The sequence below is a fragment of the Stigmatopora nigra genome, chromosome 21 (assembly GCF_051989575.1).
Source record: "Stigmatopora nigra isolate UIUO_SnigA chromosome 21, RoL_Snig_1.1, whole genome shotgun sequence".
Lineage (NCBI taxonomy): Eukaryota > Metazoa > Chordata > Actinopteri > Syngnathiformes > Syngnathidae > Stigmatopora > Stigmatopora nigra.
Genome location: NC_135528.1, coordinates 7,073,247 through 7,091,365, shown reverse-complemented (window position 1 = coordinate 7,091,365; position 18,119 = coordinate 7,073,247). Strand labels below are relative to the sequence as shown.

The following is an 18,119-nucleotide window of genomic DNA, read 5'->3' as shown; positions in this document are numbered from 1 at the left end:
GGCCTATTTTTTATTCAGGCTCCCGCTCGGCGGCCATATGTGACATCATGCCATGTGACAACAACATCCCCCCCCTAACCCGCGGGCGAATCCAGTCAAGTGTGGCCCAAACACATGGATGCAAAAGCGTGTGCGTGCCTACTTTTGCGTGTGTCCGCGTGACATCACGCCGTCATCGCCGCCCGCTTGCTGGAAGCGCAGATTATGTCAGAAAGTGCCATGCGAGCAGAGCGCTCTCCTCCACCGCCGTCGCCGTCAAAGGGACGACGACGGCTACTCGCCGTTTCCATCCCGAAGTGAAAAAGCCTCGACCGAGGGGATGAGGAAAGGCCAAGAGCGTCCGCCCGACCCGACGTCGTCGGATGACTCCACGTCGTCCGATTCGGACGGAGCCACGGCGCCCGGCGGAGGGATGAAGAGGAGTCGGGGTTTCAGTACCTCGTTCAGCCTGGACGAGGACCCCCAACTCGTGTCCACCGATGATGACGTGGAAGAAGACGAGTCCGTCAAGGAAGCGGAGAAGCCCGAGGATTTTTCAGGTCCGCCATCTCCCAGGACGGCCATCTCGCGGCCTCAGGATTTGTGGTTGGCCGTGTCCCAGTGTCTGGCTTTCCGATGGCCTCCCTGCTCGTGGTTCAACGGGCCGGGAAATAACTTCACGGCGGGGTCATCGGCGGCAGACGGGACCCCCTCCGCTGTGGTGACAAGACAGAAACAGGAGGTCCGCGGCAAAGTTGAGAAAAGCGGTCCTTTTCGAGGGAGATCCCGGTCTTCGCCCAGAGCGCCGGGTGCCAGCCGGACCTCGGACTCGGCGCCCGTGCTCTCGGAGAGGGAAACTTTCCTGCGGATCGAACTGGTAGAGGCCGGACGGGAAGTGGGGGACTCGCGCTATCGGGCCGAGTGGAAGCTTTCAGAGACCAGCGAGGATCTAGCACAGGGGGTTTGGTTCTCACGGGACTGCAGAATTGAAGATCTTGTCTGAAATCCTCGAGGATTTTGGTGGAGGGAATACTACCATTTTAGTCTAAGGATGAAGACTTGGAAGTTTTTTGGGAACCTTGATGGACTTTTGTAGTGAGGCCTCACCAGTTCTGGATCACTTTGCCCAAATGTCCTGTTTCCTGGAACCCGAATGGACGTGTTTGTGAACCAAGCAGGTGATCACTCTGGAATTCTGGCTTCAAATCAACTACTTTCTAATGCCTTCCTCATCTGGGGAACAGGTCATCCCTTCACCATCGGAGTTGTCCAAGTGTCTGTGGATATTCTCCTTGTCCACTTTTTGGCTATCTAATGCCCTCCTCATCTGGGGAGCAGTTCATCCCTTCAGGACGGAGTTGTCCAAGTGTCCCAGTCTGTGGATGTTGTCCTCGTCCATCTCTGACAAAGAAGACTTTAGCACAAAAAAACCCAAAACAATCCCTGAGATTGGTTCTCCACATGCCTTTGAAGCCTGTCTAGCTACTTCATCAGAAGAAAGTGGAATCATCAACATAGATAGCATAGTGGTCTGTCTGTGACCCAGAAAAACATATCATGTTTGTACCACACATTTTGTTGATCATCGCGAGCCCTTTAAGTCGACGACAAGTCTCTCTCCCAATAATGGTTTCGGACGAGTGGCTAAGCGCCACAAATTTGTCAGCTGCTATTTCCGGAAAGGCCTCAGAGCACAATTCACATGCTTCATTTTCTGCACACGGCCGGATCCGTGTACCACACATGCCGCCACGCTCCTTTGTCAATAAAGGTTTATTAATTAAATTGAATTGGTCAACTTTTATTCTGTTCAAACTATTTTCATATATGTATGTATATGTCTCAGACTCCGTCACATTATTTGTGTTGACTCGGCGCTTTAATTGTTTCCTGTATCATCTCTTATCTTATTAATATCCCCATTGGTCATAAATGTTTGACTTCATGCACAAGGAATGGGAAATGAGGTCTATTTTTAGTCCCACTTCCGAGTAAACAATGCCATTTGTTCCTTGGGCAGAAGCACCTCTTGATTCACTCTTCTTCTACTCCAACCTACATTAGTTTGTCTCCATTTTTGTTTTCGTTTTTCCCCATTTTAAAAAAAATATGTACATTTTAATGCAATTCTAGTCTAAGAGGTAATTGTACTGCAGTTTTCAGCCACCAGAGAGCAACACTGACTTATTTTAATAAGTTCAAAAATCTTGATAGAATGTTTATAGAAGAAAATTTATAATACAAATTATAACTAACTTTACCCTAAACTGGTCACGAAAAAAAAATTATATAAAAATAATTTTGATGATCTTTTACAACACTGGTGTCAAAGTGGCGGCCCGGGGGCCAAATCTGGCCCGCCGCATCATTTTGTGCGGCCCGAAAAAATAAATCAACTTTCTGTTTCGGGATCAAATTAAAATGAAGAGTATAGATTAGTATATTACATTTCCTGATTTTCCCCCTTATAAATCAATAATTGTATTTTTTTTTTAAATTTGCATTTTTCTGTACTTCTTCCTTTTTTCAAACTCCGCCTCTTTTATACCCAACGCGTAAATCATCAACCGTGACTGTAGATAACAATTTGTCAAAAGTGACAACCAAAGAAAAGGAAGCAAAGTGTAATCAAGTATATTGTTTATCGCTGACGGCGGCCATGTCGGATCTTTGACGAGGTCACGGCCTGCCGTGTTGCTAGGCAACAATTTTGGGTAAGCGTGCTCAGCCAGACGGATCATCGCAACCCAAAATAAACAAAAAACAAACAAAACCAATGACATTTTAAGCCAATTTCTAACTGTTAACTCATTAACAACAATCCATTTTAAAAGGAAAATAACTATTCTAACCTCGACGCTAACATAACGCTAACAGTTGAAAAGTTCACGCTTGTCCCCGAGACTTTTCCTCCTCTACGCAAATATTACATAAAACCCTCACTCGCACCATCCGTTTCCTAGGCAACTCAAATCATTTTTTAATTTATTTTTGTGTGCATTTCTCCATTGTGACAGCTCGGCTGAGAACCGCCTTCTTCTGTGTTTTGGTGGGGGATGCGCCAAAGAAGACACAAAATGGAGGAAAACGGCTCTTAAAAAAAAAAAAGGTCAGTTCAATAGTGGTCCATGTCCACATATTCATGTCATATTTCACAATTATGAGTCTTTCTTCACCTCTTCACCCACTGGGATGCCATGAGGCGTTCACTTGTCACACATTTTCATCCCGCCATCCTCGTATAAACGCCTCCCTCCCTCCCATTTCCTCCCTCCCTCGATCTCTCTCTCTCTCACCCTCCCCATCACATCTCGCTTCTCATCATCTCTTTGCCTCCCTCGTCGCCGTACGCCAGGACGCAGGCGTAAAAAAGCTGGAAAATGCCGCTTGCCGACGAGAGAACCAACGGGAGGATGCACGGCGGGCTGCTGTAACGTCTTCCTCTCGAGGTCGCCAAGTCGCGTCTCGTCTTCGGCGTGGAAACGGCGGACACATCCAGGATGTCGACGTCGCCTGCTGGAGCCACCGCCGAAGGGAGCCACAACAACTCGTGTAAGTAAACTTACATTTTTTTGTGTATAAGTCGAAACACTTTATATGTCAATGAGTTTGAAATAAGAATAACAATGTGATGATAATCACAAAGCAGGAAGTAGAATGTACTGCCGGACAGGAAATCAGAACAATTGATTCTTTAGGGCGTCATACTATATTTGTGATATGAAAAGAAGAGGAATTTGAGTGACTTGGATCGATTTTTTTATTCAAAACTTGACACTTTTTAAACCGTTTAGAGAGTGATTATTTTTTGGGTTATTTCAAAACAACTTGAATACTAGTAGTTATCATCTTTATTATTTTAGATAGTTTTGTATTGTCTAAAAATAGAAATACCAGTGATGAATCAAATTAAATTAAATTAAAGCAATATAAGGGATCAGTTTTTCCTCCTAAAAAATGACATAGTATAGTAAGGCTTTTTTTTTAAGTGTAACAACTATGGAGTGTGTATGTATGTCTGTGTGTGTGTGTGTGTGTGTGTGTGTGTTGTGGGAGGAAACTGCCACTTTGTAGTAGGGTTTCATCAACACACACTCACAAAGTTGTGTGCTGAAAAGTGGGTGATTGATAACATGATATGACTCATTTTGACTCATCTTTCTCATCCACACGACACAAGATGATACGTGGGGGGGGGGGGGGGGGGGTTGCTTTAGCTTGATGGACTGGTCCTTTTATTGCTTCCATTATTCTCATCATCCCTCCCTCCCTCCTCCCTTCTCCTCCAGGCTTTCAACCCCCTGCTGCCGTCGTCGTGTTATTTATTTACCCAGAATGCCTTGCTCGATCTCACCAGGCTTGAGTTGCAACGATGTGATCGGGTGCCAGTCGCTAAAAAAAAGGTTTTGTGCTATTAGTTGACTTTATCAGTGGGGAAAATAGAGAAATAGCAATGGATTGGACATCCAGCCTTGTCAATGGCAGCGTAAATTAATCTTCCTGTAGCTCCTGAAAATATGTTTATCACTAGCAGACCTTTTGTTGACTTGATGCCAGCCATTCCTCCCACTTGAAATGGATTGGACAATGAGCACTCTCAATGGCAGTCAAGGATAATTAGCAGATAACCGACTTCTATTTTGTGACAGATAGCTAAAAATGGAGTCTTCTTTTCGGCCTCCTAATGAGAGCATTTTTTTTTCTTTTCACACGTCCCATCTGAGATTTTTTTTCGGCGTCGGGTGATTTGCCAAACGAGGTGTCGTCTCGCTTCTGACAACTCCATTGCGGCGTTTGTGTGTGCACGTTACTTTCTGTAAGCTTCCTTACGTAAGAGTCAATATAACCAACCCCCCCATAAGGGTGCCTGTTGTTAGAAGTGGGGTCACTGAACGCATCTTGGCAGCAATGATTCACTCACCCGAATAGTTGCGCTTGACTAATTCATCCAGTTGTGTTTTTGTGTGTGCATGGCGCTTTGTTAAATGGCTGCTAGCTAATCCATTTGGACTGAGAGGGACAAATGATAGAATATTCTTGTTAAATCCAAGCAGAAAATCCTGCGCGCGGGGACGCTGGCACTCGTCACTTGTTTGCCAGGCGCAGAAGACCAATTGGCCACGGGAGTCTGAATGTATGAATGTGTGTGTAAAAAAAAAGCCTTACTATACTATGTCGTTTTTTAAAAGATGATAGCCTTACTATACTATGTCGTTTTTTCCAGAAAAATAGCCTTACTATACTATGTATTTTTTTAGGGAAAAACGCCTTACTATACTATGTCGTTTTTTTCAGAGAAAAAGCCTTACTATACTATGTCGTTTTTTCAAGAAAAAAAGCCTTACTATACTATGTCGTTTTTTCAAGAAAAAAAGCCTTGCTATACTATGTCGTTTTTTCAGAGAAAAAAGCCTTACTATACTATGTCGTTTTTTCATAGAAAAAAGCCTTACTATACTATGTCGTTTTTTCAAGAAAAAAAGCCTTACTATACTATGTCGTTTTTTCAAGAAAAAAGCCTTACTATAGTATGTCGTTTTTTTCAAGAAAAAAGCCATACTATACTATGTCGTTTTTTCAAGAAAAAAGCCATACTATACTATGTCGTTTTTTTCAAGAAAAAAAGCCTTACTATACTATGTCGTTTTTTCAAGAAAAAAAGCCTTACTATACTATGTCGTTTTTTTCAAGAAAAAAGCCTTACTATACTATGTCGTTTTTTCAAGAAAAAAAGCCTTACTATACTATGTCGTTTTTTCAAGAAAAAAAGCCTTACTATACTATGTCGTTTTTTCAAGAAAAAAGCCTTACTATACTATGTCGTTTTTTCAGAGAAAAAAGCCATACTATACTATGTCGTTTTTTCAAGAAAAAAAGCCTTACTATACTATGTCGTTTTTTCAAGAAAAAAAGCCTTACTATACTATGTCGTTTTTTCAAGAAAAAAAGCCTTACTATACTATGTCGTTTTTTCAGAGAAAAAAGCCTTACTATACTATGTCGTTTTTTTCAGAGAAAAAAGCCTTACTATACTATGTCGTTTTTTCAAGAAAAAAAGCCTTACTATACTATGTCGTTTTTTCAAGAAAAAAGCCTTACTATACTATGTCGTTTTTGAAGAGAAAAAAGCCTTACTATACTATGTCGTTTTTTTAAGAAAAAAAGCCTTACTATACTATGTCGTTTTTTCAGAGAAAAAAGCCTTACTATACTATGTCGTTTTTTCAAGAAAAAAAGCCTTACTATACTAAGTCGTTTTTTTCAAGAAAAAAAGCCTTACTATACTATGTCGTTTTTTCAAGAAAAAAGCCTTACTATACTATGTCGTTTTTTCAGAGAAAAAAGCCATACTATACTATGTCGTTTTTTCAAGAAAAAAAGCCTTACTATACTATGTCGTTTTTTCAAGAAAAAAAAGCCTTACTATACTATGTCGTTTTTTCAAGAAAAAAAGCCTTACTATACTATGTCGTTTTTTCAGAGAAAAAAGCCTTACTATACTATGTCGTTTTTTTCAGAGAAAAAAGCCTTACTATACTATGTCGTTTTTTCAAGAAAAAAAGCCTTACTATACTATGTCGTTTTTTCAAGAAAAAAGCCTTACTATACTATGTCGTTTTTGAAGAGAAAAAAGCCTTACTATACTATGTCGTTTTTTTAAGAAAAAAAGCCTTACTATACTATGTCGTTTTTTCAGAGAAAAAAGCCTTACTATACTATGTCGTTTTTTCAAGAAAAAAAGCCTTACTATACTAAGTCGTTTTTTTCAAGAAAAAAAAGCCTTACTATACTAAGTCGTTTTTTTCAAGAAAAAAAGCCTTACTATACTATGTCGTTTTTTCAAGAAAAAAGCCTTACTATACTATGTCGTTTTTTCAGAGAAAAAAGCCATACTATACTATGTCGTTTTTTCAAGAAAAAAAGCCTTACTATACTATGTCGTTTTTTCAAGAAAAAAAAGCCTTACTATACTATGTCGTTTTTTCAAGAAAAAAAGCCTTACTATACTATGTCGTTTTTTCAGAGAAAAAAGCCTTACTATACTATGTCGTTTTTTTCAGAGAAAAAAGCCTTACTATACTATGTCGTTTTTTCAAGAAAAAAAGCCTTACTATACTATGTCGTTTTTTCAAGAAAAAAAGCCTTACTATACTATGTCGTTTTTTCAAGAAAAAAAGCCTTACTATACTATGTCGTTTTTTCAAGAAAAAAGCCTTACTATACTATGTCGTTTTTTCAAGAAAAAAAGCCTTACTATACTATTTCGTTTTTTCAAGAAAAAAAGCCTTACTATACTATGTCGTTTTTTCAAGAAAAAAAGCCTTACTATACTATGTCGTTTTTTCAGAGAAAAAAGCCTTACTATACTATGTCGTTTTTTCAGAGAAAAAAGCCTTACTATACTATGTAAACTAAGGTATGTGAAGCCTTTGTGGCGCAGAGGTTTGTTCACCTGACTCTGGTTGGGAGAGACCTGGGTTCGATTCCCGGTTGGGACTCTTTTTCACTTAGTCGTTTCTTTGGACTTGTAGTCAAGAAACTTAAATGATGACTGAGAAAAGTGTAGCCACTTGGTTGGCGCAGAGGTTAGATCACTGGACTCCCGTCTGGGAGACCTGGGTTCAATTCCCGATTTGGACACTTTTTCATTTAGTTGTTTCGGTGGACTTCTTCTAAAAATACTCAAATGATTACAAGAAAAGTGTAGTCACTGGGTTGGCGCAGAGGTTAGATCACTGGACTCCCGTGTGGGAGACCTGGGTTCGATTCCCGGTCGGGACACTTTTTCACTTAGTTGTTTCGGTGGACTTCTTCTAAAATACTCAAATGATTACAAGAAAAGTGTAGTCACTTGGGTGGCGCAGAGGTTAGATCACAGGACTCCCGTGTGGGAGACCTGGGTTCGATTCCCGCCGCTGTCGTTTGGCTGAAAATACTTGGAAAGACGAATTGGTCAATGGAATAAGAAGAAGAAGAAGAAAAAAAAGAAAAAACTTTTTAATTTATATTAAACACTTAGTCATACTTTTCAGCAAAAGGTTATATTCCGAACTGCCTTCGGCAGTTCGGAAGACAGTTGAAGGACCTGTATGTGCGAAAGGCGTTCTCGGGTCGGCCTTCGGCCGACCCTCGACCGCTTGCTTGGTCAGTGAACCGCCGACACCGGGAAGCGAACTCACGTTCTCTCGGTGCAAAGGCGAGTGTGCAACCCACAACACCAACTCGTGCCCCACTTATACATGGGTGTTGAAACGTTTTATCCAAGGAAATGGGGTGAAACACTTAGTCATTTTTTTGACAAAATGTTTCATCCACTACAGAACACTTAAACACTTATACACTTTAACACTTTAACACTTTAACACTTAAACACTTAAACACTTAGAAATTAGAACTTATTCATTTAACTGAATAATATTTGGAAAATCTTTGCAGGTACTTGGATTTGAACCCAGGACCACAGAGGTGGAAGACTGATGACTTAACCACTGGGCCACCACCCTGTGAGAGAAAGCAGTAGTACTTATACTTTTACCTCTTTCATTTACCTGAATAATATTGGGAAAATCTTTGCAGGCACTTGGATTTGAACCCAAGACCAAAGAAGTTGCAAACTGATGACTTAACCATTGGGCCACCACCCAGTGAGAGAAAGCAGTAGTATTTGTACTCATATCTCTTATATCCTTGAATAATATTGGGAAAACCTTTGCAAACATTAGGATTTGTACCCAGGACCACAGCAGCGGGAGACTGATGACTTATCCACTGGGCCACCACTCTACAGGATTATGCAGTAGTATTCGTTGTTTTGTCTCTTTCCACTCCCAGGTTATACTTAGTACTTTATTGTATCTTGTAGTGGGGAAAATGTTTGTAAACATGCAGAGGAGATCAGGATATGAACCCAGGTCCACAGAGGTGGGAGACCAATGACTTATTCACTAATGCACAGGCTCACAAATGTATGCAGTAGTATTCGTTGTTTTGTATGTTAGAACTACTGGTATAGAAAGGCTTTTTTTCTTAGAAAATGACATAGTATATATAGTAAGGCTTTTTTTGGATGTATGCACATACGTGCACATAGATACATACACATACATACGTACGTACGTACGTATACATGTACGTGTACGTACGTACGTACAAACATACGTACGTACGCACATACATACGTACGTACGCACATACATACATGCACGCACATACATACATATACATGTACGTACATGTACATGTATATGTACGTACATTTGTACGTACATATACATGTACGTACGTACGCACATACATACATATACATACACTTTTTTGTTGTAATCCTTCTGCACGTTTTTCCTCCTCATCTTGGTTAGCTCAGCTACTTTCCGCGCTGCTCCCGGAGGTTCTATTTTTAGCCTTTTGCTCATATTTAGCCTGCGGCCTCTTTTTTTTCTTTCTAGAGCCTCTGTCTGATCAAAGGCCCAAATGAAGCCGACCTCCGATTCGAATAAGAACGTTGAGGCATAACAAAACTTAACGTTCTCACGAAACATGCCATCATTTTTTTGTTTTACAGCGGAGACGGAGCTCCCACCGACCGGCGAGGACGCCGAATCTGCCGGCGGACGTCCCAAGCCTAAGGACCGGCACAAGGCGACGGAGGATGTCTTCCAACAGGACGTGGAACACTACCTCACGGCGGGCTACCTCCACATCGTCGAGAGGAGAGGTGACACTCGGCCCGTTTCTCCGCTCAAAACAGCAGCGGTGCAACACCAATTTTAGACACCGAAAAACAAAATCCAAACCACAACGACCATTTTCTGGTGACCAAAATGAATCACTTAACCACATTTTTTTGTAGGACTCCATGAAAATGGTCTACTTCAATAACCATATAGTATTGACTGCTTTTTCCCCACTTTTTGAACTCCTAAACGGACAGTGATGGACGTCCGATCCATTTGAACTTTGTGTGACAGTCCTCATGGATTGGGACGTCTGTCGCCATCAATGGCGACCACTGATGGTGTCTGCCCGCTGTAGTTCCTCGTGATTGAATCAACCTAACCCTTCCCTCCCCGCCGGTCTTCTTCTAATTTGATGTGCTCTCCTTCCCACGCCGCCCTGCTCCGCCCGCCCGCCCTCCTCACTTCCTTGAGGTACAGTAGCCAATCACGTCTTGTCCCGCTGCTAATCAGCTCCCCATTCACTCCTCTTCACCATGACTACGGTGTTACTTTGACTTACACATGGTGTCTAAATTTCAAGTGAATGTTTAGCCAACTGAATTTGTCCGTGTTGACGACGGCAGGTCCCGCAGGCAGCATGTCGTCCATGGAGGTCAACGTGGACCTGCTGGAGCAGATGGACCTGATGGACATGTCGGACCACGAGGCGCTCGATGCCTTCCTGCACTCCGGCGGTGAAGACAACAGCGCCGCCTCGCCTGTTGCAGGTCAGTCAAAACTCATTTGAATGGGAAATAAGGGTAAAGGAAAGAAGTCTCCAAGATGCCTTGTTAACATAGTTTTAAAAAAATAATAATAGATTAGGGTTACAATTGCTGTGATCCAACTTACAAGGTTCACAGGGGGTGTTAGAGCCATCAATGTGCAGCTTTGGATTAAAGTTTTTTGTTTTTTTAAAGGACCTGAGTCATTGAGCTGCGAGATCAGCCTTCCGGTTCCCACCCGTGCCGAGTTGCACCACAAGTTGTCGTCGGCGTGCGCCCGTGATGAAGAAGAGGACGACGATGAGGAGGAAGATTCCGGAAGGACTACCAGGAGGCGGAGGAGGAAGAAGGCGCCTTCGCCCGGAAAAAGCGACGTTTGAGGACGTTTGGCGTGACGTCTGCCCGGTGAGCATTTTCTCCTTTTATGTTGGCAATGTTTTGATGGTTTGTGTTCCCCTTTGGCAAGGTTTCTTCTGGACGTGCGCGGAACGGAGACGTGGAAGAGAAGCTTCCGCCGTGGAGCAAAGCCTTGATCGTGGTTTGCAATCCGCCACGTGGAGCGTTGTCGTGGTGGTGATTCTGCTGACAAGAGCGGAGAAGAAAAGCAAATGTGAGGTCAAGGTGCATTTAAGGTGGATTCATTCCTACGTAGTTAACATGACAATACAATGCTGTTTTTGCTTCTTCAATCTGTACTCAATAGTATATCCACCTTGACAGCAGCTTTTATGGTCTTGAAAATACTTGGAATTATGTCCAAATATATCTTGTCCCACAAAAGTCACGAGTCCAAATCTTGTCTTATTTCTTTGAAAGCCAAGTATGTATGCTATGACAGGGCATACACATGTATATGTATGTACGTACGTACATACGTACGTACATATATACGTACGTACGGACATACACGTACATACGTGCGTGTATGTACGTACGTGCGTGTTTGTACGTACGTGCGTGTATGTATGCATGTACGTACATACGTACATATATACATACGTACGTACATACGTGCATATATACATACGTGCATATATACATACGTACATATATACATACGTACGTACGTACATACATACATACATACATACATACATACATACATACGTACGTACATATGTACATACATACGTACGTACATACGTGCATATATACATACGTACATATATACATACGTACGTACATACATACATACATACATACGTACGTACATATGTACATACATACGTACGTACATATGTACATACATACGTACATACATATATACATATATACATACGTACATACATACATATATACATACGTACATACATACATATATACATACGTACATACATATATACATACGTACATACGTAGATATATACATACGTACATACATACATACATACATACGTACATACATACATACATACATACATATATACATACGTACATACATACGTGCATATATACATACGTACATATATACATACGTACATATATACATACGTACGTACATACGTACATACATACATATATACATATATACATACGTACATACATACATACATACGTACATACATACATATATACATACGTACATACATACATATATACATACGTACATACGTGCATACATACATACACACATACATACACACATACATAAATACGTACGTGCCTATGTATGTATGTATGTATGTATGTATGTATGTATGTATGTATGTATGTATGTATGTATGTATGTATGTATGTATGTATGTATGTATGTATGTATGTATGTATGTATGTATGTATGTATGTATGTATGTATGTATGTATGTATGTATGTATGTATGTATGTATGTATGTATGTATGTATGTATGTATGTATGTATGTATGTATGTATGTATGTATGTATGTATGTATGTATGTATGTATGTATGTATGTATGTATGTATGTATGTATGTATGTATGTATGTATGTATGTATGTATGTATGTATGTATGTATGTATGTATGTATGTATGTATGTATGTATGTATGTATGTATGTATGTATGTATGTATGTATGTATGTATGTATGTATGTATGTATGTATGTATGTATGTATGTATGTATGTATGTATGTATGTATGTATGTATGTATGTATGTATGTATGTATGTATGTATGTATGTATGTATGTATGTATGTATGTATGTATGTATGTATGTATGTATGTATGTATGTATGTATGTATGTATGTATGTATGTATGTATGTATGTATGTATGTATGTATGTATGTATGTATGTATGTATGTATGTATGTATGTATGTATGTATGTATGTATGTATGTACGTACGTACGTACGTATGTATATATGTACGTATGTACGTACACGCATACATACACGCACGTACGTGGTTGGGAAGTTAACTCACCAAGTAGAGTGCACGCTTGCCACACAAAGGTCAGTTGGTTGGAATGCCACATACTTCAACTTGTCACTCTTGATCTGAAATAGAAAAATAGTGAGCGAGCAAGGCAGTGTCATAGTATGTGGGTGGGAACCGAGCTCACCAAGTAGTGCTTGCTTGTCATACACAAGGTATTCGGATTGAATCTGGCCATGCTCCAAGTTGTCACCTTACACCTGAAATAGAAAAATAGTGAGTGACCGTGATAGGTGGGTACTTCACTCAAATAGTAGAGCGCTCACCATGATTAAAGTAGTAGTTGGACTGATGCCTGCATCCTCCAAGTTGTCTTTCATCTGAAACAGAGGTGACCAAACAACATAAGAATAGCCTTCACAACAAGAAAAGAAGCCTTATGGGCAATTTGAAATAATCTGTTACTATACATACCACATTTCGTCGTTTTGAGACAGCAGACTATATGAAAACTTAACCTCCCATGCATGGTGAAAACCAGATGGGAGCCATAGACTGAATTGTCAGCAAGTTTTTATTCAACCTCAAGTACAAACAAACTCCAAAAATGTAATAAAAAAAAAGGAGAAAAAAAATCAAGTAACCAACACGAGAGTGGAACAATAAATTAAGAGCCTCGCTTTTTTTTTTGCCAGCGAGCACTTTCAGATGTTTGTATCAAAAACGCAAACCGGCAAAAATATTAAGGCCGTAAAACTTGACAACCGTGTTTTTTTTGTGTTTTGTTTTTCTTCCTTAAATAGTCCTCAAAGAGTTTTCAGTCTTCTTCGCGAGTTGACGGGATGACAAAAAAAAAAATCCAGGATTTCAAAGCAGTTTTTTTTTCTCAGTGCAACCTTTCTTTGTGATATTTCACTCGTGAAAATGTCAATAAAACCTATTTTTTTTCGTACTTTTTTCCCTTTTCTTAAAAAAAGTAAAGCTAACCAAAGAAAACTAGGCGAAAGAGGGTGTGGGGGGGGGGGCTCGGCTACGGGCGGTCGGGGGTGGGGGGCTCGCGATTATAAGCAGCACTTAAACGTTCCTTTTTCCAATTTTTTTTCTCTGTCTTTAAACGCATCATGAAGAAAGGGAATTGTAAGGCTTTTTCTTCATCGACACTCTTTTCTTGGCCACAAAAACAGGATTATGTACACAAAAAAAGGGGAAAAAATTCTAACGTAAAATTTTAAAACAAAGTCAAATAATGAGGAAACATTTCACATTTCTCACGAGTGGCTCTACTTGATAAAAAAAATTATTAAAAAAAAATACACTGCGTGGAAAATGATGAGAAGTCAGATGTACTGTAAGAAAAATGGAATGTTAACAGGATTGCACGTCTCCAAGCAAAAACGGGGGCGGGGCAGGGCAGGGGGCGGGGCAAAGCTTTTCCGACGCCCTTTTTTGTCAGCACGGTACAGTAAATCGGAAAGTGACAGCACCAAAAAAAGAATAAGGCGGACCCCCTTGGGTAGGAGGCTAACTTTCTTGCGCCAGTACAGCGTTGGCTTTCAAGTTTTCGCTACGACAGTGACCCCCCCCCCCCCCCCCCCCCCCGTAGCACCGGGGGAACTGGAGAGGAACGACTTTGGGTTTCTACTATGCAGAGGGGGGCTGTCGCCGAAAGGTTGTGTTATTTTTTTCTTTTTAAGGGGGGGAGGGTCGCTAGTGCAAAAAGGGGTCAGGACACAGCGGCTGTTTCGGGTGGGAGGCGAGACAGCGACACCTCCACGCCGCCGCGCTTGCGGGGGGCGCCGCGTTTGGCCGGCGAGGCTTTGGCGGGGCTGAGGGGGCGGCGGCAGGCCTCGCCACCACCCCCACCACCACCGCCGCCGCTCTTTAGCGAGGCCCGCCCGCACACCTGCTTCACCAAGTTGTTGATTTGCTCCTGGAAGAGAAAATAAAGATTGTTAAGTCATTTACGCCATTTTTTCTTTTTTGGGACCCTCCGCCCGCTTCGCACCTCGTCGTATCTGTACATCATCTTGAGGCCTCGGCCCGTCTTGTGCTTCTCCACGTAGCGTAGCGCGCACTCCAGGCAGAACACCACGTTGTCTGTCTCTTGCACCACCTTAAAGGAATTGGAATAGCAATCATTTCTACTGTGGCACACTAAAAGCATGACTAAATTTGGTCAAAAATTCACTACCAAGAGCAATATTTAGTTGTTTTATAGATCTAAAACAATGTTCATTTTAACTTTTATATAATTTGAGATTTTACAAAATGATTTTTGAACTAAAAACTGAAAAAATGGATTAAAAAATGACAATTATTGATTTAAACGGGGGATAATCAGTAAAATTAATATACATCTATACTATTCATTTGAATTTGATCCTAAAACTGAAAGTCGGCACTCATCCTCGGACCGCACAAAATGATGCGGCGGGCCAGATTTGGCCCTCGGGCCGCCACTTTGACACCCGTCACCTAGAAAATGGTAAACGGATGGGGTGGAATTTACCATGGACAAGTAGCAGAGGTGGTGACAGATCTGGCAGCGTCTCTCCGAGGACTCCAACGCCGTCCACTTTCCCCGTGGCTTCTTGCGCCCTTCGTCGTGGGCGCCGTAGCGGGCCGCCGACTGCAAGCCGGCGGTGAACAGCTCCCGCCGTTGACGCATCTCCAGGTTCCTGCGGTAGAGAGACGCTAGAGTAGGCGTCCGTCCACGGGAGCGTAGAATAGCGGTCGGCTCTTTTGGCTCACCTGAGGTCTTTGAGGAGGGCGGCCACGGTGGTGAGGAGGAGGCCGTTGTCCCGTTTGGACTCGGCCGTGGCCATCTGGTAGAGGAGCTTCTCCATGGAGAAGGGCTTGGCGATGCGCCGGCACTTCAGGTCCTGCGGGGGGCGCAGAGTTGACGAGATGAGGTGGAGGGGGAGGGGAATGGGAAGGGGGCAATGGATACCCACCTTGGCGGCCTGGTAGCCCAGCTGGATCCAGTGCGGCGTGGCAAAGTGGACCGTCTCAGACACGCTGTAACCGCAGCAGAGTTTGGAGACGAAGGCGCCCGGGAAGCAAACCACAAACTGGCCGCTGCGCTGAACCGTGCGGTGGACGCGGATGCCCTCGCGGCACAGCACCTCCGGAGATATCTGGCGACCACCAAATATAAATAACATTTCCTTACATTTGGACAAAAAGTATCAGACGTTTTTTTAAATAATTGATGTATGCGCTTGATACTCACCATGATGTTTTTCTCCAGCATTTCCAGTCCGGGCGTCCCATTGGCCTGCAGCAGCGTGTGGACCACCTTGTCCAGTTTGGACTTTTCCTCAGCAGGGATGCAATACCTGACGCACAAACAACATCACCATGTTATAAAATGGATTTTCCTCCCTAATGGCGTGCTTAAGAGGTGGTGCGCGCGTCACCCACCAAATGCAATCAGCACCAGTGTGAAGATAATCGATGTACGGAAGGCGGTTTTGGTCTCGAGACCAGCATGAGGTAGAAAAGACCATACCCACGTTTAGCCAGGGAACGGTGACCCCTAAAGGCGAACCACAACACAAAAATACTGTCAACACTGATTCAATACAAGCATCAATTCATTCCAAATCATTCTTACCGGGCACAGCACCGAGATGTCTTAGGATGGACCCCGAGTTATTGGGAAGGACGGTGAGGTTCCACCCGTGTCTGTACACAAGAGGGCGTCAGAAATGCGTCAGAGATTCACCCTGGCCTAACAATTTTGACAAAACCATAAGGACTCAAACTCACTTTGAAAATGGCTCCGACTTGCCGGTGGGGAAGCCGCTTCCATGCGTGCTGGTGTCTACTTTCCCACAATGCACTGCCACGTGGCTGTCGCGCTGCTCCACGAGGCGCCAGTACTCTTGCTGTGGACACAAAAAACGTGTTTTTAGAGAGAACTCGGGACACCAAGGGGACGGAGGACCCGCAGGGTGACGAACCTCCACTTCGGCGGCCACGGGCTCCTTGTTGAAGCACATGCTCATGGTGTTGCGCGCTATCCGGAAGAAGTTGGTCAACGACACCGACTTGCCCTGAACAAAAAGACATTTTTCCACCTTGTTTATGCTTTCATTTGACCATATTGGCACATTAAAACTAAAAAAAAGCAGTGGATAGTGTACACTCTCACAACTATGGCAAGCAGCCCCCGACTCTACTATTTTACCATAGACAAAGTAATGCGCAATGCCTGCTGGGATATGTAGTTATTTTGTCAATACACCCAATGGATTTGATGAGAATGACTTTCTATTGTACTTTATAAAAGACCAGATTTTCAGACGGTGTTATGCCGTACCTTGTAAATACATTTGTGCTGCTCGCCGAGAACGTCGTCGACGTCCCGCTCGTCGGCCGCTCGCCGCCCCTCCTCTTTTTCCTGAGCGAAGAGGCGTCGCCGACCGGCTTTGACCTGAGCCTCCAGATCCTTCAGATGCTGGTAGACGCCGTTGCCGCCCACCACGCCGCCCGCCAGCCCGTTCTTGGGCTCGTAACGGGGCAGCGCCGGCGCCGCCGAGTCGGCCAGGCCCTCCAGCGGCCCGTGCCGCGCCTCCAGGCGCCGTTTCTCCTGCAGGACCTGGGCGGGGAGGGTAAATAGGAGTCAGTCACGACGGGCGGGGCGGCGTGACACCGATGCTCACCTCGGCCTGAAGGCGGAGGCGCTCGTCGGTGGCCAGCGAATCGTAGGCCAGCAGGTAGCGCAGGTAGGCCTCCTGCAGCTTGGCCAGGCGATCCTGCGCCGACTTGGGGATGCGCAGTAGGTCGGCCAGCTTGGTCCACTTCTTCAAGTCCATGGCCTGCTGCATGCCGCCCATGTCGTTGATCAGGTGGAAGAAGCGCGCCAGGTCCACTTCGCAGCCGCCTGATGCAAAAACAAAAGTGGCCATTGTTCAAAAAATACTTGGGAGAAATCTTGACATTTTCAGTCCCCATTATGGCAGCCTGCCACGAATTATCATGGCGCTAGACATCCAATCTACTTCAAGTGGGAGGGTGTGGGGAACAATTTTTTTTATGACTCCTAGCCAATGGCAGCCAGTGACTTAACTTAACATAGCGATTCTCATAATACAGCTGATTTCCTATGCCACTGCCAGCTGACCTTTGGATGCCACTCCAGCGCTCCACTGTGCCAAACGGCGTCCATTTCATTCAGCAGGTGCGTGGCTAAAGTGCGCCGTGCAATAAAATTGCGAGGGGGTGGAATAGCATTTGTGAGCACGCCGAGGCTCGTTAGACGCTCGTAAAGCGGCCGTGCCGCGGCTGGGAATGGCGAGTGAAGGGACAATCTGCCGGAAATATTGTCGGGGCGGAGCTACTACTCTCAAAAAAAGG

General features: G+C 43.3%; 2 protein-coding genes across 5 annotated transcripts in view; one reads left to right on the top strand and one right to left on the bottom strand.

The window, feature by feature from the left end:
* The first annotated feature begins 3,270 nt into the window (after positions 1-3,270).
* dtnbp1b (dystrobrevin binding protein 1b) lies at positions 3,271-10,982 on the top strand. 3 transcript variants are annotated; one of them, XM_077743599.1, is made up of 5 exons: positions 3,271-3,531; positions 9,542-9,694; positions 10,289-10,423; positions 10,616-10,825; positions 10,887-10,982. In XM_077743599.1, the coding sequence occupies exons 1-4, from the start codon at positions 3,480-3,482 to the stop codon at positions 10,798-10,800; spliced, it is 525 nt and encodes a 174-aa protein (XP_077599725.1). In that variant the 5' UTR covers positions 3,271-3,479; the 3' UTR covers positions 10,801-10,825; positions 10,887-10,982. The 3 variants fall into 3 exon arrangements, with proteins under 3 accessions (XP_077599725.1, XP_077599724.1, XP_077599723.1); XM_077743598.1 differs by having other exon boundaries at positions 10,280-10,423; positions 10,616-10,816; XM_077743597.1 differs by having other exon boundaries at positions 10,280-10,423.
* A 2,134-nt stretch (positions 10,983-13,116) lies between these two features.
* Positions 13,117-18,119, bottom strand: part of jarid2b (jumonji and AT-rich interaction domain containing 2b) — a 28,576-nt gene continuing 23,573 nt past the window's right edge. For both annotated transcript variants that reach the window (XM_077743844.1, XM_077743845.1), the window contains 12 exons: positions 17,426-17,646; positions 17,083-17,361; positions 16,724-16,816; positions 16,530-16,648; positions 16,375-16,445; positions 16,182-16,296; positions 15,991-16,096; positions 15,713-15,895; positions 15,510-15,640; positions 15,268-15,436; positions 14,764-14,871; positions 13,117-14,688 (listed from right to left, as the gene is read on the bottom strand). In XM_077743844.1, the coding sequence (XP_077599970.1) occupies positions 14,482-14,688; positions 14,764-14,871; positions 15,268-15,436; positions 15,510-15,640; positions 15,713-15,895; positions 15,991-16,096; positions 16,182-16,296; positions 16,375-16,445; positions 16,530-16,648; positions 16,724-16,816; positions 17,083-17,361; positions 17,426-17,646 (1,802 nt within the window). In that variant the 3' untranslated portion in view covers positions 13,117-14,481. The remainder of the gene's footprint in view (positions 14,689-14,763; positions 14,872-15,267; positions 15,437-15,509; positions 15,641-15,712; positions 15,896-15,990; positions 16,097-16,181; positions 16,297-16,374; positions 16,446-16,529; positions 16,649-16,723; positions 16,817-17,082; positions 17,362-17,425; positions 17,647-18,119) is intronic.

What these genes read in the sequence shown, in the direction of transcription:
- dtnbp1b (XM_077743598.1), top strand. Translation starts at nt 3,480, where the DNA reads ATGTCGACGTCGCCTGCTGGAGCCACCGCCGAAGGGAGCCACAACAAC. An exon ending in AGGGAGCCACAACAACTCGT is followed by an intron (nt 3,532 to 9,541) that starts GTAAGTAAACTT and finishes TTTGTTTTACAG; the next exon opens with CGGAGACGGAGCTCCCACCG. An exon ending in CGCCGCCTCGCCTGTTGCAG is followed by an intron (nt 10,424 to 10,615) that starts GTCAGTCAAAAC and finishes GTTTTTTTAAAG; the next exon opens with GACCTGAGTCATTGAGCTGC.